General features: G+C 34.5%; 1 protein-coding gene across 4 annotated transcripts in view; it reads right to left on the reverse strand.

Annotated features, from left to right (window-relative positions):
• LOC106793703 overlaps window positions 1-24759 on the reverse strand; it is a 185072-nt gene that overhangs the window by 157865 nt on the left and 2448 nt on the right. For 3 of the 4 annotated variants that reach the window (XM_014760850.1, XM_014760847.1, XM_014760849.1), the window contains exon 2: window positions 12554-13119. In XM_014760850.1, the coding sequence (XP_014616336.1) occupies window positions 12554-12791 (238 nt within the window). In that variant the 5' untranslated portion in view covers window positions 12792-13119. Of the gene's footprint in view, window positions 1-12553; window positions 13120-14294; window positions 14705-24759 lie in introns of all 4 variants that reach the window. The other variant, XM_014760848.1, reaches the window with a different exon arrangement.

Consider the following 24759-nt stretch of genomic DNA (forward strand, 5'->3'; position numbering starts at 1 on the left):
TATATTAATTTGATATTAATTAAAACTAATATCTATATTATGACGATATTTATAAAAATATTAGATTAAAAACGAATCAATTGACAAAAATATATTTAACGTATCAATGTGATTCTCGTTTCATTCTTATATAAAAAAGAGTTAATATGAGATTTAAAAAATAATTTAAATCTAGAATCCTATCTTTTTTATAACTCGACTGGCAACCCCATACTACTTTGTCACGAGACTCGTGCTTTTCATCGTTATACGAAATTGCAAAGTCCTCAACAAATATTTGTATTCGTGTATATGGTAAGGTTTAAGGGTACCATGAAAAGTCCGACTTTTTTCTTTTTCTTTTTTTCTTCCCGTCCCCCTCCCCCCTCGGCCCCACCTTCCTGCACGTTTATTTCCTTCTTACTTTTCGCACAATTTTCGTCGCGTGTACCGCTTGAAAAAAATCCTACTAGGTTTTTTCATTTTTCGAAAACACAACCCGTTTCTAGTCAGACCAAACGTTTACTTAACCATTTTAAGTGAACCTAAATTGTATGATTTTTGACGGTAAATTGATCGTAAAATGAATCCCTAAACATTGACATAAAAAAAAAAAAGACACACCTTTGCGTATTTCTAATAAACGGACAAAAATTTGCTTCGTTGCACTCGTTCACGTAATTTCTAACATATTTTAAACTACACACTACTCTTTCCCGTTTTAACTTTTTAATAGTTATAATTAAATAAGCGCGAGAGACTTTTGAAACTTAATCGTATCATTTGTTTGAAACTTTGATATAACGATTTTTCTCCTCTGTGATAGATTAACCCCGTGTTTAAATATTTTATTATAGATTTAGTCTCAATTATTTTTATTACTGTAATAGGAAAATGTTTACCTGCACTATATACTACGTACATATATAAAATACTTATCGTTCTCTATACATACGTATGACAATAGAATATATCCGAACGAGTGATACGTATAACCGGTTTATAACAATTGTATAATATTTTTTCTACATGTAAAAATAAGTAGAAATAAAAGAGTTACGAGTTCACGAGAGAAAAAAAACCTATTCGAAAATTTCAAAGGGGTATAGACATTCTGATTAATATATCAACCTTCTTCTTTTTTACCATGATAATTTTATAAGACACTTTTCCAGTAATCGTGCCTACAAGTAGAAAGAGAAACAAACGAACAAAAAATCTAAATTCGAACGAAGAGAGAGAGAGAGAGAGAGAAAGTGGAAAGATAAATTGCAAATCGGATTAATTATCACTATCGTGGACTAACTCCGAGCTCTATATCGTTGGAGCTTGAAGAATAATTACTACGCGGATTTTACATTTAATTTATGCATCCTCCTCCTCCTCCTCCTTTTCCTCCTTCCTTCCTTCACCCCCCTGTAAAAATAGAACACCATGGTATTTTAACGTTTCGTAAATTACACTACTTCCATTATTAGAGACTCGTAGGAGGAGGGAGGAGAGAGGGAGGGGGAGGGGGGGTGTTACAAAACTTGATGCTATTTTACAAATGTTCAAACGAGGCTTTCCTCATCCCCCGTAAAACATCCGAGATAAATCAATTTCCACGCGTAACGTATTATAATTAGTTATAATTTATTGATATATACAAGAGCAGAAAAAAATCGATAAATTAATAATGGTATGAAAGAAGGATATACGATGAAATAATTGATAACGATTATATATTGAAGATCTTCTCTCTTCCATTCTTTTTTTTTTTATTTTTTTTCTTAAACAGAAATAAGAATTCAAGAGAAAGAGGGAATAAAAAGAAAGAGGGGGTAGGAATGAAGGGAGGAGATTACAAGGGTACTTTTGCGACCGTTGCTTGATGTATTCCGAATTAATGCAAACAGCTAATGTTATGTTAATGCCTTTTGCGATGGTATTAGTAATACTATCTTGGGTATCGTAAATACGAAAATAGAATATAATCTCGATGATTAACCGTTACTTTTATTACAAATACGAGAGGTATTTATTTATATACTCGAAGGGGAATTCTAATGGGGGGGGGTGAAAAATTTTACAATTGAATTACTCATCGACGCGATCGAATTTGACTTATTTGTTAAAGCATTATAATTACTCGATCAAAACTAATATAAAGATTAGTTATTAAAAATTGATATTAACTATGAGATTTCCCTTCTATATCTCATAAGCCAGGAATTTCATACAATACCCGAGACCTATTTGAATAAACAAATTAAACACACACATATATATATATATAAATTTATCATACAATCAGGCACAATTAATTGTAAAGATAAAAAAAATGGCTTAATAAAACAAAACGTACCAAGATTTAATATATTGTGTCTATTCCTATTCCGTGAGCTGTCAAATGTGACCGTTCCAAAAATAAATATATATATTTTCGTATAGAATAAGATTTTAGCCAATTAAATTAGTGAACAATATACCTTCTTTTATTTAGAAATAAATAATGTACGTTTTTTACAAATTACCAATATATTTACTAATTACAAAATGCGTTAATTTGACCACTGTTTGTCCTGTAGATACGTTTAGAATGTTAATATTTCAAATCGTTAATGAGATAATCGTTCGTTACACATTACTCTGAAATATCCTGAAAACACAAGGTGTATGTGTGTGTGTGTGTGTGTACTCTGTAATATAAAATATATATAGTGTGGTTAAAAAAAATAAGATATAAATGAAAATATTGTTGTAAATACATTATAGCGTGTCTGTCCTGTCAGTCGGTCGGGACACTTATTACCCGAATGCAGCTTTTCCCTGAGCTTCGGACACTCGGAAAAAGTTAGAAAATTAATTCAGTTAGTCTCGTCTGTTCGTTTCGCGTTAGGAAGCTTGCTGCCTCGGGACATTTACCGGAATACACGTGAACGGAAGCGCGGAACGGAAACGACTATGTCGCTAACGCGATGCTACCACCCCCTTAAAACAGGATGAAAAGCGGCTCGGGAGAGAGGTGGCAATGGGGATGGGGGTGGGGGTTTGCTTGATGTTCTGACGTTCGCGAAAAAGGCGAGACATTTCGCTTCGTCGACGTTCTCAACAAATTTTCGGAGTATTTCCATTCACTCTCTCTCTCTCCCTCTCTCTCTCTCTCCCTCTCTCTCTCTCTCTCCCTCTCTCTCTCTCGTTTGCAAGCTCGCAAAACTCTCATTCCTCGTTACGATGCAAGAAGAAGGAAAATTCAACTCGTCCGAACGTCTATCGCCTTCCTCTAAAATAAATTACGTCCGGGTGCGCGGACCTATGTGCCGAGCTTTGCCTTGCAAGCTCATTTACAACCAAAAGCGTGCCCCCCCCCACTCTCCCCCTTCTCGTCGTTACCACCGACGTTCATGTACATGTGCGCCCGCGCACGTTTCACGTTTCGCGTTTCGCGTTTCTACTCCCACCCTATCGGGCGGCAATTAACACGAGACAGATTACTGCAAAAAATTCTCTTGCAAAGTATCCCACCAAACCTCCCTCCCCCTCCCCCTCTTCCCAACTCTTCTCTCTCGCTTTCTTTCTTTCTTTCTCTTTCTTTCTTTTTCATTCCCTCTTTTTTTATTTCACTCTTAACTCTCTCTCCCCCGTTCTTGGAAATTTCTGTTTTCCGTTTTACCTTTTTCTGTTTTCTTATTTCTTGTTTCTTTTTCATCGATTAACGCCCGTGCCGAACGATTTCTTTCTTTTTTTTTTTTCTTTGTTTTTGTTTTTTTACTTTTAATCTAACTTTTTCAACTCCAAATCGTTTATAATTAACGCCATGGTTCTTAACACAAGGCAGCTACGAGAAGATAGAACATACGCGAAATTTATCTAACTCACGACATACGTACGCACGTTGGCGTTTAGATGACGTCGGTGAAGAAGAAAAAAGATTAAGAAAGAAAAACAAAATTACGAAATGTAAAACGTGAAATTTATTAAAAAAAAGTTTGTGTGTGTGTTATCAAGGAATGCTTGGAAAGGAAAGGAAAGAAAAATTATACCGGGGTGGTAAGCTAGCTAGCTAAACCCCCGTTAACCTCCCCGCCCCCTTCACCCTTGTCACCATCCGTTTATTTGCTGGCGACACAAGGATGTGTCCCTCATCATCACGACGAGAATTCGCTGAAGCAAAGAAAAGGAAAAGGAAAAGGAAAAAGAAAATGGGAAGGAAGAAGGACGTACTTCGAGAAGAATTTTTGTTACATTCGCAATGCATGAAAAAGCTGCTACTAGCCTAACTACCATAGAACTTTTTCATACGTTTACGCACATAAAGGAAAGAAGATAGGACAAGACAAGCGTAGCGTAATAAAAATGGAGAAACGTTTAAAAATATCCTTTATAATGCATTTTCTCATATCCGTATGAAATCTTTCCAATAGCGTAAGTTCGGATTCACAATGTTAAAAAAGCAACATTTGTATTTTTTCATTTATCGAAAGAAGAGAAAAAAAAACACACACACACAACTTTCCTCCTCAACAGATACTCGAGAAACTTTATACTTTTTTTTCGAAGAACGAAGACAGTTCGACTATTTAAAATTCGATTTTGTCTTTTTAAACGAGGGTAAAGGGGAGAAAGAAAAAGAAAAAAAGAAGACAAGAAGAAAAAAAAAAGAAAAAAGAAAAAGAAAGAAAACTCAAAGAAAATCGTTCGGAATATATTACGAAAAAACGTGATACCTCTTGTCTCAAAGTAGGAAATAGTTAAAAAGTTGTCGTTTTTTTTTTTTTGTTTTTTTTCTGAAGCACGATATAATACGAAAGACAGATGACGCGATGTACGCGTATATTCTTATAAAATACGTCAAAGAAGACGAAAGCGCACCAGGTTTACCATAAATTTTCGTTATTTATCAACGTCTAGATCCACTAATGTAATATCTTTCCTATACGCGTTCTTGAATCCGCCCTTGTAATATTGTAGAATCCGCACAAGAGAGAGAAAGAGAGAGAGAGTATATAAGAGAAGATATAAGCATAGTTAGGGTTGTGCGAAAGGTTGGATGGTTCGAATCGATGCTGATCGCATATTGGAGAAGTTCACGTCGATACTCGAAACTGGAAACTCCACCAGCAGCAAGAGCACCAGCAACAGAAGCAGCAGCTCGTTACGTATCCAACAATTAATTACCCCCTTCGTAAAACTGCGGGACACCGACAATTTGTCTTCATTGGCTAGACGACGACTTATCAGAGAAGGAAAGAGTGTGAGTCTAAGAAAAAGAAAAAAAAATACCAAGAGAGAGAGAGAGAGAGAGAGAGAGAGAGAGAGAAAGGTGCTTGGAAAGGAAAAGAAAAAAAATGAAAAAGTAAAGAAAGTGGAAAAGATCCCATACGAAAATAAAGAAAAAAAGGGGATACGAGAAGAAGAAGAAGAAGAAGAAGAAGAAAAGGAAGAAGAAGAAAGGGGTAGGTAAGTAAAGGACTGCTGGTGAACATGGTGCAACGTGGCTGGTTTTCCTTCTTCTACTATCGGACCATCCATCAATTGTTTTATAATATCGTGGCGTCGTTTGTCAATCTTTTTTACCCTTGCGGACACTTTCCTATCGTCTCTCTTCGTCTTACGTGTTGAACACGCGCTCGCACGAACATATATCATCTCTCTCACTCTCTCTCTCTCTCTCTCTCTTTATCTCTTATATATATATAGGAGATATATATTTTATGATATAACTTTCTGTACAGATAGTATCGTTACCACTCGACTAACGTAACACAAGCCAAAACTCGAAAACTAGCTGCCTTCAACGAAACTATACTATATGCTAGTAGATCCTATAAGATCATTTTACTTGTGATTTACACGTTACCCTTCCTATTTAATAACAGTATAATACATAATCGTTAATTTAATTAATATAAAAAAACGATACAATTATAATACGATAATATAATTCATAAGTTTGGGGATCGATGTACCAACAAAAAAATCATCACAATAATATATCTTTAAAAAATTATTTCAACAAAAAACACTACGATAATATTATTTTTGGATAAAATATATACAATTTAAAAAGAAGAAGCAAAAAAAAAATAAACAATTGTATCAAATCGAATAAAAATAACATTAATGACAGAACACACAACTTCTAACGTTTTATATAATTACGTAGAATAGAAATTGAAATTCATTAGTTATTGACTTTAACCTAAACAGCAATTAGAAAGTTCCAATTTTCCTGTTACTAATTGAAAGTATCAATCAACGTTTACAACCCTACTACCATTGAACCTTTTCCAATATACTTGAAACATCGAAGAACTAGTGCCAGAGCGAAATCGCGTTTTCGTAACTCCATACACCCGGATAAAGTTGGAGTTTACGCGACGTTAGGTTCGTTAGGTCGCTAATACCGCGTAGCCCAAAGCTCCTCGGTATTTCACTTAAACGTGCTGTTCTCTACGCTCTCTCTCTCTCTCTCTCTCTCTCTTTCTCTCTCGATACACCACCAAGCAGCGAAATTGGATATGGACGGGGAAAAGTAGGAGGGAGGTGGGGGTGGGGGGGTTAGTGCGCGCTTCAAGAGGAGAACGAAAAGGGTGGCCGACCAAAAGGGGAAGAGAAAGGAAGGGAAGAGAAGGGAAAGAAGTAAGGGTTGTGTTATAGGGGTTGTTGCTATATATCGATGTTACGAATATCGTTCATTCGTCGTCGTCGTCTACGAAGCTAAAAAAAAAAGAAAGAAAAAAAAAAAGAACGAGAGAGAGAGAATTTTTGAGAGAACGTTTTATTTAATGCCACGGCCATTAGTCACCATCAAACGGGCCATTGGAAGTCGCGAAATATCGTCGACTGGCTGCTCGACCTTTGACCTTAGTCAACCTCGCCATTCGCCTTAATCTTAACGGTACTCCTCGGTAAAGCTTTTTTTCCTCTTTTCCCAACGGGAAGATAAACGATTCATCGTAACGAAACATAATGCTAGATCCGATGACGAGGATAATAAGAACTCGTTAGTTTTAACCCCTTATTCGATGAAAAGAAAAAACACATACGCACGTAAAAAAATACGAAATAATTGGAATTAGTTAATTCGTGACTCGGCTCGTTTTTGTGTTGACTGTATGTTTAATAATATAATTATATATAATTAAATATAATAATTATAAATATATACATATATATTAAATATATAATAATACTATATAATACTATTTTTTTCTAATATAATAAAATATATATATTTATCTATCTATATGCACGTATATGCATATATACATATTCATACTTATTAGATATTTAGGTAGGAGTTTGCACGTGTTAAAAATATACTAGTGTAACTAGTGTTCTTTCTCACTGATTATTACCCTATAAAAATCAACTTGTTAAAATCTCTGCAATTTTTTCATTTCAAATGAGATCAGCTTACCCTAAGCCCCCCCCCCGAACCTCTTTTTTCTATCACCTCCTACTCCACCTTTTTCCTCGCGTTCCTCTCATATTCCTCTATCCTGTTCTGTAACAACGACGACGACGACGTCTCGTGCTCGCTCGAACAAGTTTAAAACGTGTAATTTTTCAATCTCGATAATGCACGTCGAGACGCGCTATTAAATCAACGTTTTATCGCTTACCCCACTACCAACGTTAATTCATACTTTCCGCTTTCGTACTTTCATACTTTCACACCTCGTACGACACGAATAAAGCCATTCGTCTTGTACCTACCTACCACCACCACCACCATCATCACCATCACTAGTACCACCTCCAAAAGCTTTTCGCGAATATCTTTCCAAGAATAATTTTCTTATCCATGACATTAAACGTTCTCGATCGATCGATCGATCGATTCGATTCGATTCATTGCAAAGATAAGGGGGAAAAAGGAAAAACAAAGTTTTTACCCACGATAACGATTACATTTGTGATAGGAACGTAACATTTCTGTGAAACGTATTTGAGTGTAAGAAATTAATTCGGTACCATCCTTAAGCAGTTAAGTGTGTTTGACGACTATATCCGTCATGAAAGAATGGCAGAATTTTGTGTTATGACGGCTATATCCGTCATGCGTAAAATTTTGTTACAATTTGATATTTAAATTGTAATTCTGGCGAAAACTAAATTATATTCGTAAATTTTAATATGTTTAGAATGTTTAGGGGTCAGGACGAAATGAAATAAACAAATGAAAATTATAGATAATTTGAGTTGGATTTCTAACTTCCCGAGAGCTTTCTCCACCTTTTAGATGTTATATGTTTAAATTCATATTTAATTTATAAAAAAAAAATGGTGGAAAATTAAACAGAGTAAACTTTTTATTAGAATATATTGAGGATACAGTTGCATCGTATCCCATGGAATCACAAAAATCATCAGAACCTCGCCCAATGACATCCAATGTTTCACGTTTGATCGACAAACATTTCCCGGATTACATACCAGACACTTCAACAATAAAAAATCCATCCCGAAAATGTTCTATTTGTTATAAAAGCAAAATTAGAAAAGACAAGGTATTGGTGTCCGACATGCAAAGTGCCATTGTGCATCGTTCCCTGTTTCAGAACATATCACACGAAAGCAACATTATAAATTTTTAATTTCTACAAATATTTGATTTTTTTTCAATTTTTCGTTAATTATGTGTAAATATAGCTTTACGTTGATCCATTGTGTAAATATTACTAATAAATTCATTCATTTTCTAAAATAAAGTCGTCTTTTTGACCCAATATTTCAACAGCGCCACTTACTCTGTGTTTGACGACTATATCCGTCATCGCTTGATTATCACGACACACACTGGGGCGCACTTTGCAAAATAATCGACACAGTTAACTGGTTAATACAAATAAATTTTAATATTTAATTTGTATTAAAAAATGATCGGGCAAAGAAGAAAAGAAAAATTAGAAAAATTATCACGTTAGAATTATTTGCGTGTTCATTCGAACTCGCACGCGTATTTATTCGTTTTAAGTTAATAAATATTATACGTTAAGGAGACATAAAATAAAATTACGTGTACACAAGTTTTATCTTGGATCTACACACTGCGGTGTGTTTATATAATTTTCTTTAATAATAAAAAAAAAAAGGAAAAAAGATTTACGTTTATGGAATGTTATTATTATTCGCGTAACTCTATCAAATAGAATTGAAAATATTTCACGTTTTTTTCCCGATTTCTTATCAACAGTTATAACAAAACGAATGATGATTTTTACGCGAGAATGGGTGATTGCATAAGACGCTTCCGGCGTAGGTGGTTGTGCCTAAAAAAAAAAAGGAAAAAAAAATGTGAAGAAAATAAAAGAGGAAAAGAATGGAAGGGATAGGGGAGGGTAGAAGGGAAGAAGGGAAGTAGAAGTAGTTGGGAGAAAGGTGAATAAAAAGGAAGCCAAGAATGCCAGACGACGGACTTTAGAAGCAAGCAAAAGAATTTTCTCTCCAGGCTCTCTCTCTCTCTCTCTCCAGGCTCTCTCTCTCTCTCTCTCTCTCTCTCTCTCTCTCTTTCTCTCTTTCTGTTCCCTTCTTTTCTCTTCCCTTATTTTCCCTTTCCTTCCCTTCTCTTCTCTTTTCATCGTTTAGAACTTCTTGCGAATCCCAAATATTCCACCTACTCATCCTTTTTCGTTCTTCCTACGAAACTCGAGTCTCGGGTCTCGCGTGATACGCAAGAAGAAAGCTGGACTACTAACCGAAAGGTAAAAGATAGAAGAAAAGTTTTCCAGCCTTTTAAAAGAGAAAGAAAGAGAGAGAATCCTCGAAAGGAGATCTGTTGCTAAACTCTCCGAATTGTCCTAGAAAAATTCTTGGCAAACGGCGAAATGTTCGTCGTCGTCGTCGTCGAGCATCGACGAATCTACGCGAACTATGGAAAGGGATTACCACGTATATATATATATGTGTGTGTGTGTGTGTGTGTGTTTATTCGTGAATACGTGTATGTGTTTTAGCTTTGTATAAAACTTCGGTGAAATTGTCTCCCAGTTTTCCTACGAGATCTTCAAAGTCCAACGAAGGGAAATATTCGGGCTAGGGAAAAAAGAAAAAGTAAAAGTAAAAGTAAAATAAGAAGAAGAATAAGAAGAAGAGGAAGAAGAAGAAGAAGAAGAAGAAGAAGAGGAAAAGAGAATTTTCGATCGGACGTTTTCTTCGAGCCAAACAAGACGACGTTTCTTCGATTTTTCTCGCAATACCTTACTTCCATCCGTGTTTCTTTATAAAGAGAAACTGTTTGAAGAATAAACTTTGTCGGATAATAAGGATCTGTACGGAGATATATAAAATCGTTCGGAAGAAAATAACGAATAACAAAATCTCATGGGGTGGGATGGGGAGGGGGAAAGGGATTTTCTCTTATCGAGATTAAACCAAGACTTGGAACGAGTGGTGGAGGAAGGAAGAAGAAACTGGACGAACGAATGAAAACTATAAACTGGTTCAACAAATAACAAAGACTTGAATATAAGAGAGAAGAAGAAGAAGAAGAAGAAGAAGAAGAATAAGAATAAAAATAAGAATAAAAGAAAAATATCAAATCGTTGCTAGGATGTATTTTATAAAGGTGCTTCTCTCGATATGTACTCACCTGTATATACATATATATATACTTATACCCCTATATATATATAGTATACACAAGATAAAGAAAAAGATAAAGAAAAAGAAAAAGAAAAGAATCAACGCAGTTTTCAAGGTAGATTCTTGAATCGCGTATAGAAGTGAGGAAAAGAGTGTAACTCTCTGGAATGGTGGATAAGAGGAGGTGGAAAATGTGGAAAGGATGAAAGTCGAAAGCTCCGTAGTGAATAAGAAAGAAAGAAAGAAGGATAGACAGGCAGGCAGGCAGACATACATACATACATACATACATACATACATACATACATACATACATACATGCAGATAGACAGACAGACAGACAACAAGCTGGGGGAAAGAAAGAAAAAAAGAAAAAAAAAAGAAAGAGACGAGAGAAACTGAGAGAAATAAAAAGGAATTGTCATCGTACGATGGGTTGGATGCAACCACCCTTGTAACCATACCAAAAGCGAGAGCGGCCAAGTTTGCCCCGGCTTTAACTCCTTTTCTCTATCCAACATTCTCGAGACCCTCTTTACAACCACTGTCATTTGTTTTTACGTTTACTCCTCGTCGTCTTCGTCGTCGTTCCTTATAAAATCCGACGGGGTTCTCCTATACCTTTCCCAACAACCCATCCCCATTCCCATCCCCATTCCCATCCTCATCCCCATCCCCGACAACAGCCGCGAACTCGTTCTCTAACGTAGACTCCAATGTGAGATTTTCAACAGACGAAAAAAAGATAAAAGAATGGTGTTTCCAACGTGATAGAAAGAGATAGGATGGTTTGGATGCTTCTTCCTCGTTTAGGCGAGTTCAAACGCCATGGCAATCTTCGGCTAACTCACTACTTTCTCTTTCTCTTTTGCTTTTTCTTTTTTACATTTTCCTCTTATTCTTTTCTTACTAAAAAATAAGAACGAAAGAAGAAGAAGAAGAAGAAGAAGATGACAGAAAATTCCAAAAGTCTCGTAGAAAATACCACCCTTTTCTTTTTCTTTTTTTTCTATTTTTCTCATTCACTTCAACGTTAGGAATACTCATAGAAACGGCCCTATCCTCCTCCACCCCCGCCCTCATCCCGTTCTGTTAGAGATAACAAGAGAAGGAAATCTTTAAGGTAGCAATTTTGAACTACCAACTTCTTGGACCCCCATCTACTTACGACTAAATGAAACTTATACGGATAGAAATGTTTGGAAAAAGTAAAAGTTTTTTGGAACATTCAAAAAGGGAGGAGGAGAGAAACTCACGTCAATGCGTTACGAGATTTTTTATAGTAAACCTCAAAACCGGATTTACCGAAAGCGTGATAGCGATAGTAACCGTTCCAATCGTTAAAGTTTCCCTTTGCGAGTAAACGGAAGATAAGTACCGAACTTGAAAAAAAAAAAAAAACAAAAAAAAAGAGAGAAGGGTGGTATCCTTTTCTCAGGAAGGTAAATCCTTACACGATCGAAGGTAAATCTTTTTCTCTTAACCTAAGTAGAATAATCTTACAGGTAACCTCCTCCTATAACACGGTAGATAAGTTTGTAAAAAATGCCGTGTTGTGTACAACCGTGTTATATGAGACTCAAAATTCATTATTCCTTCGCGTTATTATTTTAAGATAATTTAGTTTCGAAATATGTTATCCAGCGCTGAAGAAATACAGTATTGTATTAAGATTTTCCCAATTATTTTATCGCGTTAGAACGAAACTGTGTTATTAGGATTTAATATTCTAGAAGGGGGTTACCAGTATTCGTAAATAAATTATTTAAAGTACATAACATTCGTTATCATAGACGATTAGTTTTCACAGATATTTGATTAAACGCGAGAAAAGTTTAACCTCATACAAATATTCGTATGTTCTTTAAGAAAAGAATAAGAAAAGAAGAATAAGAAGAAGAAACTAGAGAAATTTTTCGTTGCAACAGCCGTTAAAACAAAACGACTTCCTTTAAAAGGAAGAAGAAGAAGAAGAAGTTATGAGACATGAGAGAGTACTCACGAAAGCTGATGTTGGAGGGCTTTACGATTTTCGAGCAGACCCTGAAGAGGCCGAGCTTGAAGCGTACGCTCACAAGGTTTGTTGAGCTACTTGGTAAATACGGTACGTATAGTTTCTCTTCGGTGTGAAGCCAAGCTGGACCCAACAACGCAGTACTTAATGCTGCCAATGCTGCAAGCCCACAGACCACTCCGCATCTCGTCAATCTTGTCCCACCAGGACCACCCGGACAACACATCCTGCCTTCGTTAATGATGAAAAGATGATATTCTATTCTTTATCCGTATAATGCATTTTTCCTTTTGAATAGGAGATCACCTCGTTGACGAGATACCATCGTCTTTCACGATAAACGACGTCATTCGATGAATTACTACTTCTCGTCGATTCATTCTTCTTCGTTTTTTTCCTTTTTTGTATAAAAATGAATTTTTGTCCTATATCTAATTGTCCACTTTCTTTAACACAAGTTTTACATATACACTCAAGTTTATAATTAACTTCATAATATTTCGTTTAATATTTCTTTTTTTTCTTTTCACAACGATTCCAACGTCGATGAATTCCTGAAATGATTTTCCTCAAAATTATCATACAAAGAGAGAGAGAAAAAAAAGAAAGGAAATAAAAATGTCTTAAATGAAAAAAGTATAATAATGATAAATCAAATATAATATTTATCGATGATTAGAGATAAATATATTTTCGCGATTTAATCTATCATATTCTCGATCATTACACGCCAAGAAAAACTTGTTTACGAGAATTCGAACGAACGAACGAACGAACGTGGTAATCGAGACGACGGTTAACGCGATAACGAACGCCCACCCTCGGCCCCAACCCCCGTCCCCAAACCCCCTTCTGCCGGTGCACTTTTAATTGTGTGTCTTGGATTTCCCCCGTTCATGAATATTCCGTGCACGAAATAAAGGACATTTATTCGCGATATCCGTTCGATATTACTACGTAATTGGAAGTTATAATATAACTTTCGTGGTTTTAAGTGAGGATAAAAGATAAAATCATGAGTAACAAGGATAACGATTAGATCTAGAAAAAAGGATGTATCATTTTAACACGGCCCATAGTTTAAAAATATAAAATCGTGGATAACAAAGATAATAATTAGATATATATATGAGCCGTTTATTTTGAAAGTGGCATAAGTCACTTTTTTTTTTTTTTTTAATTGAAAATGAAAAGATACCGTTCAGTTGTAATTAGTGTTGCCATTAAATCGGTTTTTTTGAAAAAATGACTTATGCCACTTTCAAAATAAACGGCTCATACATAGATAAATAAATCAAGAAAAAAAAGATGAATCATTTAAACATTTTAACAGGGCCCCATAATTTTGCTATTTTTTTTAAAGGATCACAATTAAATATTAATATAGATAGATAAATAAATAGATCAAGAAAAAAAGAGATGAATCATTTTAACAAAGACCCATATACTTTCCCAATTTGAAAAAATGATAAAATTCATAAGTAACAAGAATAACGATATCACGTATATGATGTATAGATAAATAGATCAAGAAAAAAAAAAAGGGATGAATCATTTGAACAGGACCCATATACATTTGTTACTTTACAAAATCCCCCCTTTTCTCTCTCCGCAAAAAAAAAAAAAAAAAAAGAAAAAAGAAACGGTCTTATCCGATACTCTCGTTATTTTGAAAACGATACCGTAATTCAACGGATCATCATAGGGTAATTTCTATGCGAATACGTACATATGGTCGGCAGTTTCGAGCCTGTGGCGATTTGTCGGTCGAATAGCGATAACGCCCGTCCTCGTTCGATGAAAGCGAATAATCCCGGCTTCGATAAGCGAGTTATCGAGACTCCATCGAGTTTGACTTTATCGATTCTCTCACTCTCTCTCTCTCTCTCACACTCTATCTATCTATCTATCTATCTATCTATCTATCTATCTATCTATCTATCTCTTCACTAGGGAATCGAACGATCGGTATTCGCTCGATCTGGTTCTCTTTCTCTCTCTCTCTCTCTCTCTCTCTCTCGATCTGGTTCTCTTTCTCTCTCTTTCTCTCTCTTTCTCTCTTTCAACCGCATACCACACGGCTTAATGCACGATCCGACTTTTCTTCGATTTTCGATTGCCCGATCACGAAACGACGACCTACGGAGAAAATCCTATTTTGGTCTCCCCCTTCTAAAAGATTTAACGCCTTTAAAACTTATGCGAAAAAATCGCGATGGCTGCTAAAACTCGATCACTTTTATTCCTTTCATTCTTATCCGTTCTAGTTACCTCTCCAGTTGTCATTATTTCACATTCTCTCTCTTTCCCTTTTCCCACAGATTTTATCATTAGAATTATTTTCATTTGATGGGAAATTTTCAAGGGATTCCTTCTTTCAACGATTGCGATAACGAAAATTGCTGATTATTCATTATATTTCTCGAAATCGTTGATTATTATTATTATTATTATTATTATTGTCAGTATTATTATGATCATTATTAATTTTAATATTATTATTATTATTATTATTGTGTTGTTATTATTTTACGTTCTGTGTTCTTTTTTGTTCCGCGTTTCATTATAATTATTATATTACCAAATGGAACGGAAGGAAAAAGTATAATTGGAAATATTTATCGAACTATAGGACGCATAAAGACCTCGAAGTTGGATCGATTGATGTAATATGCGTATGTTTACATACGCACGTACGAATAGTTTGCGTTATTTAACGGAAATATGAATATGTATTAGACAGATGTTCGTTGATGCGTTAACGAGGATCCTCAATGATTTAACGGAATTCGTCGTTTTGGAATCTGGATTCGTGGCAATGCAAACGATCGTTTTACTAATTACTCGACAAGAGTTTTAATTGAATAAAAACAACAGAGAAGAAAACCGATCAGAAATTAAAAGAAAAAAAAAACAGGAAGAAAGTAAAAACAAATCTAAAGTTAATCTTCGATTTAAAATTACACCTAAACTCGTTTTCTTCTTTAAATTCGAGAAGAAACGTTTAGAAGACGATCGAATACGAAAGAAACATTTTCTTTTTTTTTCGTTCACGGAGTATCTCGAATTAGTGAGAAGAATTCGTGATTTTCTTCTAGAATGTGTCGATTCTTAAAAAAAAAAATAAAAAAAGGAGGCGAATTTCTCGTGGTAGGAATTTCAAATTAATCTAAGAAGAAAACATTTTTCGCTTTTTTCGTGGTCACGAACAAGTCAGATCACGAAAGCTAGATTTCAATCTAAAACGTTCGATTTCGAAGTCGTTGATAAGAAAATAAAATAAAGAGAGACGAACGAACAAGTATATATATCTACCGGCTGTCTTAATACAGTCTAAATAGAAACATATAATTTTTTTTTCCTCAAACAATTATCTGATTTAACTCGTATAACGCGAGGATGGTATTGCGTCCAATTTTTATTCCACGATTATGATAAAATGTACAACAATTATTATTTAATATTACATAAATTTATATTCGATTACGCTTTGTTGATAATTTCGATTGGGATTACATTTAACTTTACTTAACCGTTGGAGAAAAATTCATTCGTCATTTCACAAAGCGTAATTGTTAGGAATTTAACGTAGGAACGTTATCAAAAAATTCTGCATTCAACAAGAACGTTGAAAATCGACAAAAAAGTTTGATCAACCAATTGGTCAAATATATATACAATACTATTAATATAATTGATCAAATATAAATAATACTAATTGTATTAGATAATTAATTTCGAATTTGTTTGATTAGATAAAGAAATTTTTCGGACAACCCCTGGCATGTATAGAAAAAAGAAAAAAAATGGAGAAAAATATAAAGGATATAAAGGTATAGGTGAAGTATAGGGAGTGTGAAAAAACAAAAGGTAGTTCTCTGATAGCCCGTTTGTTTACCGGCTTGGATCGTCACCAAGCCATTTTTATTGGCAGCCAGTCAGGGTGTCGGACAAACGTCGGAATGGTGTTCGACGTGGAATTCGTTGACTGCGTGAATCGTACTGAAGAACAGAATGGCACTACCAGTTCGTCGTAGTATGAGGAAAAACGTAAAGAGAACGAATTCGGAAGCAACCAGAATTTGAGGATTCTTTTTTTTTTTAAATGGTCAACTACATGACGGATTGTCCTGTGTCCGAAGGATTTCGTGAATGAAGCTTATACGTTCAAAAATCCTTCTTTTACAATTAGAATAAAAAAAGATCCTACGTATACGCGTATTTGTATATGCGTGTACACGATAGTGGTATAGGTGAAACAAGATGAGCTAGATAAGCCACGAATTTTATATATTCAATCGGATGAACAAAATGTTACCATTCTTAATAATAATGCACTTATTGTCAAAGATCAAACGATTATTTTTTGTATCGTTTCGTAAGATTGAATTTTGGTGTTCTTATATTTAATTAAAATTATCTTTAATTATTATATTCTATTTTAATGATACACGAATAGGTCATTGAAAATGTTGAAAAGTCGATAAAAGATAATTGAAAGATATGAAAAAGGTCAATCTTAAAAAAGAAACATCGATCGTGTCGTTAATTGTCTATAATCAATATTACAATATATTTATACGATACTTTTATTCTAAGTTTTATAATTAAAAAATATGAACAAACACTTTCCGATATTAAACAATATTATTATATTGTTGTAAAATAATAACAATACTAATTATCAAAAAGGATCTATGACGAAAAAGTAAGGAAGGAATAACAAAATTCTGTTATATAATTCGATACGATTGGTTTGTTCATTCGATTGCTCATCTCTCACGTTTTAGATGGGTTCCATTTGACGCTAGTTAGTTAGTTCTTTCTTTTTTCCGTTTCTTCTTTTGACAAAAAGAAAACCAAATCACGAGGGCTCCGCCCTTTCGTGCGTAACTTATAAATCAGATTTTTTTGTTTTATTCTTTTTATCCTCGGGCTAACTCGAGCTTTGCAATTTGTTCTACTCGATATGCGGTATAGTACACAGCCAGAGAATTTTCTTTCTATCGATGTCTGGTGAAAAGCGATTCGACATTGCGTTCTACACTACAAGATAGATATACGTTATATTCCCAAACCGACACCAGTAAAACGTGAGGAATCCACTCGACGAGATACTCTGAAAACCAACCCACTTCCACTCTTCATCTATTTCTCTCTTTCTTTATTTCCCTCTTCGTTCGTTCTGTTTTCATTTCTTTGGGTTTTTTTCTTTTTTATTTCCTATAACACGCATCCCCAATAAATGATTATAAACTATACTATACTATATATACCTATATAATCCTTACACTGTGACAGGAAGATAACTCGTTTTAGTCTCGTTATCATTCCTAACGTGTACGTTCGTTCGCGACACGCATTTCAAAACCATTATAATGTATTCCATATTTTGCAAAATATCAACACCGAACAATAGACTATCAATTTGTTAACAGTCAAATTATTTTTTTTTATTATTTTTCTTTCTCTAATTTCTCTCACAACTTTTTTCTCTTTCCGTCTTTCTATTTTTTGTTTTTGTTTTATGAATAGAGATAATCGTTTAGAAAAATTATTTTACAATTTAATTGATATTACACGATGAAAAAATTAGACATCATTATATATTTTACATTTAAAAAGGAAATATATACACGGCATATTATAATTTAGTAAAATTGTCAAAACGTATAATGTACGTAATATAAATAATTAGATATGAAACTCAATTCAATCGTGGAAATATATATGAAGGGATTTATTCGGTGTACAAGATAACGAGTTAATTTAATAAAACAAACAAGCGGAAAGAGAATTTAAAAAGAAAAAATATCTCTCGAAATGACGTAAATGAAAAATCATGTGGAAACATTTCTAAAGTAACTATATTCTAACAGAAAATAGAAATGAAAATATGAGAAAGGAACGTAATGTGATGGATATTAACGAATGAGCGTAAAAGCGGAAATAAAAATAATACAAACATAGAAACGAAATGGAAGGAAGGAAGGAAGGAAAGAAGGCGGGAAAGAGAAAGGAAGAATTATAAAAATTTGCTAAAAGTATTAGATCCAATTAAAATCGAAAAAAAAAAAAAAAGAAAAAGAAATAAATAAATCTAGATGAATCACGGAAAAGATTGAGCCGAAAGTTAAATATTAAATCGTTCGAGGAAATTAATAAATGAAATAGAATCGTGTCTTGAAAGAAAGAAAGAAAGAAAGAAAGAGAAAAAAGGTAAAAGAAAGTAAATACTCCTCTTAAATTCGTAATTGATTGATCTAATTTGATAGATACCATTTATCAATCTGTTTACTCTAGTATTTTATCTATTTAATAAGATAGAGAAAACAAATTATTTCGAAACTAAAAAAACGTCTTGATAAAATATCAAATAAAAATACTTTCCTAGAAAAATATATACGATCTTTTTCCATTAAATAAAATAAAATAATAGATCCAATAATTCATTCTTAAAAAAGAATAATGTTTTTCACCCACTTCGACAATTTAAAAATATATTATTCAACTCAACCCCCATATATATCTTTTGCGATACGTTTCGAACTGTATAAATAAAGAAAGACCAATTCTTTCAAAATACTTACAATCAAAATCTTCACACACACACACCTTTCCTATAATATATAATACCTAAATTTCAAGATATTTACAATACTATTAATCTCTCTTTATTTGTTCAAACCGATATAATTCTTATCCCTGTCATTGTTCTAACTTTAACCCTTCAATCGCGTTCGCAATTCCCATTACCAAAACTCTCTTCCCGAAATAAAAGGGGAATGGAAAAAAAAGACAAGACAAATGATGAGTAAAGAAGAAGAGGAAAAAGAAAAAGAAGAAAAAGAAAAAGAAGAAAAAGAAGAAGAAGAAGAAGAAGAAGAAAGAAATAGAAAATAAAAAAGAGAGAAAGAGAGAAAGAGATATCTTTTTCTCTAGGAAACGAAAGAAAAGTAGAATATCGATTACGTACGAAGTAGAAAAGCGATCGGCCGGATGGGCCCATATCGTAGGGGCTTCCCTTTTTTCCCTTTTTTTTTCAACCCCTCGAAAGGCCATCTACGGGTTATTTCGTGCAAGCACGCGAAACTACGGTGTACGAAACGTTCGTCGTTCCGCCACTCCTTCTTCCATCCGTTCGAATCTCGGAAAAAAGAAAAACCTCGAGCTTTCTCACAGCAAGCACTCTCTCTCTCTCTTTCTCTCTCTCTCTCTCTCTCTCTCTCTCTCTCTATCTCATTCCCTTTTTCTTTCTCTTTCGATCCAGGAAATACGTCAACGATAATAGTGGCCCTCCGCTTTCTACCATCGAACGAACCGTAGCACCATCCCCTTCTATCTCACCCTTCCGCCGCCCCCCTTTTCCCCTCCCCACACCCCCCACCCGATCCGTCTCTTTTTCAAGCTGCCCGCGATAACGGCAATCGGAATTAATTTCTTCGAGAGCGAGCAAACGTTTTAATGGTTTTTTCACATAACTAGAAATCCATTAACGGTCTACCCTGGCTAAGCTTCCCTCTCATCCTTTCCCCCCTCCAACTCTCCCACCCCCATTCACCTCTTTCTCTTTATCTATCTTTCTCTCTTTCTATCCTAGCAGCAGCAGCACCTCCACCACCACCACCACCACCACAACCCTTCCGTACCACTCTTGGTAACATCGCACGGTCGAAGAATTACGCGTTTTTTACTCTTCCAACGTAACCACCTCCTACCCACCCACTCCTCGCGTTATTCGCAATGCTAGTGGTGATGGTGGTGGTGATTGTGGTGGTGATGGTGGTGGTGGTGGTGGTAGTAGTCTGTGCTCTCTTCACAAGTGCGATTCTGCACCGTTTCAACCAACTGTGTCGTTATTTCCCCCAACTTTCCCTTTATCTCTCTCTCTCTCTCTCTCTCTCTCTCTCTCTCTCTCTCTCTCTCTCTCTTCTCACTATGGACACTTTCCATCCTTCATATCAACCATTTCTCTCTCTCTCTCTCTCTTTCTCTCTCTGTCTCTCTCACACACACTCACTCACTCACTCTTTCTATTTCCATCTCCCTGTGAACTCCTCCTCCCCCCCCGCCCACGCCACCACCACCTTTATCGCGAATATATCTTCGAAGTCATTCACCGTTGCGCACCCTTATCGCGTTCAGAGCGGATACGCCACTTCCACGAATTTTGCAGGAATTACGAGCGTTGACAAAGAGCGACGTGCGGTCAGAGGGGAACAGAACCAACCGGTCCTTCCCTATATGTCATACAATGAAAAGAAAGAAAGAGAGAGAGAGAATATTCTACCCCCCTATCATCACCAACACTAAGTCAGAGAAATGTCGTTTTTTTGTCTTTGTTTGTTCATATGAAAACAGGCCATAATGTTTGCCTTTCAAACGAGATTTTTGACTGCCGGGGATGAATCTGCGGAACAGGAGGGAGGGAGAAGGGATAAGCCAACCCTATCGATCTTTAAAATCACGAATACAATTTGGATACGAATAGGTGGTTTTATAAATGGTACGTTTGAGATTACAATTAGTGATTCTAAGGGATATTCAGAGTCTCGAGAGACTTTTCAATTAATTTTGTGTTTTCGGATAAAAATATATTGTTCGTTGTTTTTATAATACTTATATCATCGTTGATTTAAACTACGATTGATTGTAATTAATTCGAAATTAAATTTACGCGATGGTAACAACATCGATCATATTTTATGCTTCGTAAGTACGGATTAATTGAAAATTTGTTGTGCAATGAAAAAGAGTGTTGAAATAATTTAAAAAAAAAAAAAAAAGAAAGAATAGAAAATGAGAAACAAATAAAGTAAAAATACAACACACCACGCACGCGAGCGCGCGCACACACAAAATAGAGGATAAAGAAATTCGATGGATCAAATAAATGTAGCGTAAACTCAACGAAAGATTTCAAGTTCACGTCCTTATCTTCTTTAAACCGTCGCGACGATACAAAGTTTCGAAGAAGAAGAAGAAGAAGAAGAAGAAGAAAAAAAAAAAGAAAAAAAGAAAAGAAAAGAAAAGAAAGTAAAGAAAAAGAAAAAGGATAGCGATTTATAAAAAGAAAAGATAAAAAGAGAGACAAGTGGGTGGGTAGGAAGGGTAGAAAGGTGGAAGGGTGGAGGAAGGGTGGAAAGGGAGAAATGAAGAGCAAGCAAGCAAGCAAGCAATGGCATCGTTCACAAGACGAAAACGGGAGCGTTAATGCCGAAACGGACGTTGGCCTTTCCAAGCGTAAATGGTGGTCGGTTTCGAACTTTTAATTACTTGGTACTTAAGAGGTGGTAGAAGAAAAGGAAAAAGAAAGAAAGAGAGAAAGAGAGAGTTGTTAGAGAAAAGATAGAAGAGACTCGAAGCAAACGTGGAAGCAAGAAACTATGAAAAAGACAGAACGAGAAATATATATATATATAGATATATATATATATAGATAGATTTATATATAGATAGATATAGATATAGATAGATATATAAGAGAAAAGAAGAACCTTGCGGACTTTGAAATGAGCAAAAGGACAAAACTTTAGCCTTGGTAAAATAGGTTTTACCCACTCGAAACTACCTCCTAACAAGACCGAAAATCTTCACGAACGTTTCTTTGGACAAGCTTCGCAGCTTCAAGAACTTTGAATGATCTCCTTTTCTCCAACAGATAAACGCGAATGCGACCGACCGATCGGCACACTCAACCCTTCGTTATTTTCTTTTTTTTCTCCTTTTATTTTATATTTTTCTTTATTTATTTCTTTATTTCTTCTGAAGAAACAACATTGAGAAACAGTTACTTCTAATTTAGACACTGTAAGAAAAGAAACAATCTTCTAACAAACGATTATTTTCAAAATAATTGATTAAAGTGAGTATTTATTTCTATCAAATTCAATAACTCGGTGTGTCAGAATTTATTAGAAATTTGTTATAAAAACAAAGTTATTATTCGTGGTTGAAAAAAAAATATTATAACGATTTATTTCATTTTAATTCAGCTTTTAATTTCAAAGCTATAGAAATTTTCTTAAATTTTTTCTAAATATTTGAAGAAATTGCGTGCACGTGGTAAAAAAACAATTCAAAATTTATAAAAATATCGAAAATATAATCTCTTAACATATGACCGATAAATTATTTTTATCAAATTTTTCATAGAAACGAATAAAAACTCTAACGGATAAATGAATATATTTCTATTTGTTAATTGAACGACGTATCTCTACATCCGGCCACTTTTCTGACCGAAACGAAAAGCTGTTTTCATCATCTTTATCACCGAACAAAAATCATTTCGCTAAAAAACATTTCGAGCGTTCTCCACTTTAGAACGAACGTTGTTCTCGCGTGTAAAACGTATTTACCTTTGTGAAAAGTTTCCCAGAGCCATCCACCGGGGGGATAATTAATTTAGGTGATATTACTTTGAATTACGGCAAGAAAAACGATACAATAGGTGCTATTAGTTTTTTCTTTCGTTTTTTTCCTTCCTTTCTTTTATATACACACGCGCACACATATTTTTCTATATATATATATATAATATATAATTTCGTTTCGTTGTTTACAAAGTTCTCGCAAAACAGAGACAAAAAAAAAACAAATTATTTAAAATACAACGTTTCATCGGTTCCCATATAGAACTTCAGTATTCTGCTACTATGATAACGAAAGAAGAAGAAGAAAAAAAAACAAATATGTGATACTCTCTTCGTGACATCGGGACAGAATCGATTCTGTAACTTGGTACAGTAAAATGTCATTCTTCGAAGAATACAAAAAAAATATTTATCAAATAAAGTAATATAGCGTGTAGAGATATGTATGGATATACGATATTGATTTGAATTATAAAAATAAATGTGTTGGAAAGAAATTAACGTTATTTGTACTGAAAAGTAGATAATAAAATATAAAACAATGTGGGGTCGATAAATTACAATTATTAAATCGGTTAAGACAAAAAAAAAAGAAATTAAAGGAAAAAAGAAACAAATATAAACGAGGATCAAGTTTATTTTTGTTTTTTTTCCTAGAGTCTCGTAAAAATTTATCAAGCGATTAAATAAACTAACTTGCAAACAAAAAAAAAAAGAAAAAACCGGGAAACGACCGATTGGAGAAAACGAGGTATTAAATGCGCTTTACAATCTGATACCGGTACACGGTTTGCGTTACTTCGCTTATTAAAATCGATACACGTTCTCTACGGATGGTAGAGATATATATCACATAGAGACATATTTCAACGCGTGTCCATCAGCAAACAGCACTCGTACACCATCATTTGGAAAACGGGTATAACACGCGTCTGCATTTCAAGAATTATTTAATACAAAAATTTTTCATTCAACAGAAAACATAATCTTAACGAATAATATAAAGGTAATAAAATAAAAATAATAGAAATAAATTGACGTTATTATATTATAGAAATTCGTGTATAAAACAATAAAACAAAAATCAACGACAAAATATCTTTATTCGATAATTTGTAAAGGAAGAGCCGCGAATGGATCGAAAAAGGAGACAAAAATTACGTATAAAAATGATATTTAACAAAAAAACAAAAATAAGAAAAATCTATTCTTCCCGTGCCCAAAAGCAATGCTCGTCGCCTCGCCACGGTATTTCCCCATGGGCCGGTAGGTTCAATGTATTTAATTGAAAAATGTATAATTCGTGATTTCCCGAAGGGCAAAGACTCGTCTCTACCGCACCCACATCCTTCCTCCCCCCTCCGTTCCACCCAATCCTCCACCCACTCCCACTTCCCCTCCCCCTTCCCCCAATGTTGCGATCGTTAATCCACGTTGAAATAAAATTCCTGAAGGACGTCTTCTCCTCGACGAACCGAGACGATTTGATCGTACGATCCGATTCTTGATCGGCTTAAGTTGCAAGGTATCACTATACCTATCATTTCCTATCTTATTCTTTATCTTATTCTTTATCTTATTCTACTCTTTCTCTATATTCTTATCTAACACAATAAAAGGTTAAAAGAAATAGGAAAGTGGACGAAAATGGAGGAGGAGAATACTACGGCTTGTTGGTTTTAGAAGGTTTTTTTTTGTTTAATACTTGAAACCCCTTTTCTCGTTTCGATCGTATCATCAATTATTTTGTTCTTATCAGTTTTCTTCGAACGAGAGACACATCGATAGAAGTGGGGTGGGGTATGGTGGGGGTGGGGG

Source organism: Polistes canadensis, unplaced genomic scaffold (genome assembly GCF_001313835.1).
Source record: "Polistes canadensis isolate GaletaPanama2010 unplaced genomic scaffold, ASM131383v1 scaffold_17, whole genome shotgun sequence".
NCBI lineage: Eukaryota > Metazoa > Arthropoda > Insecta > Hymenoptera > Vespidae > Polistes > Polistes canadensis.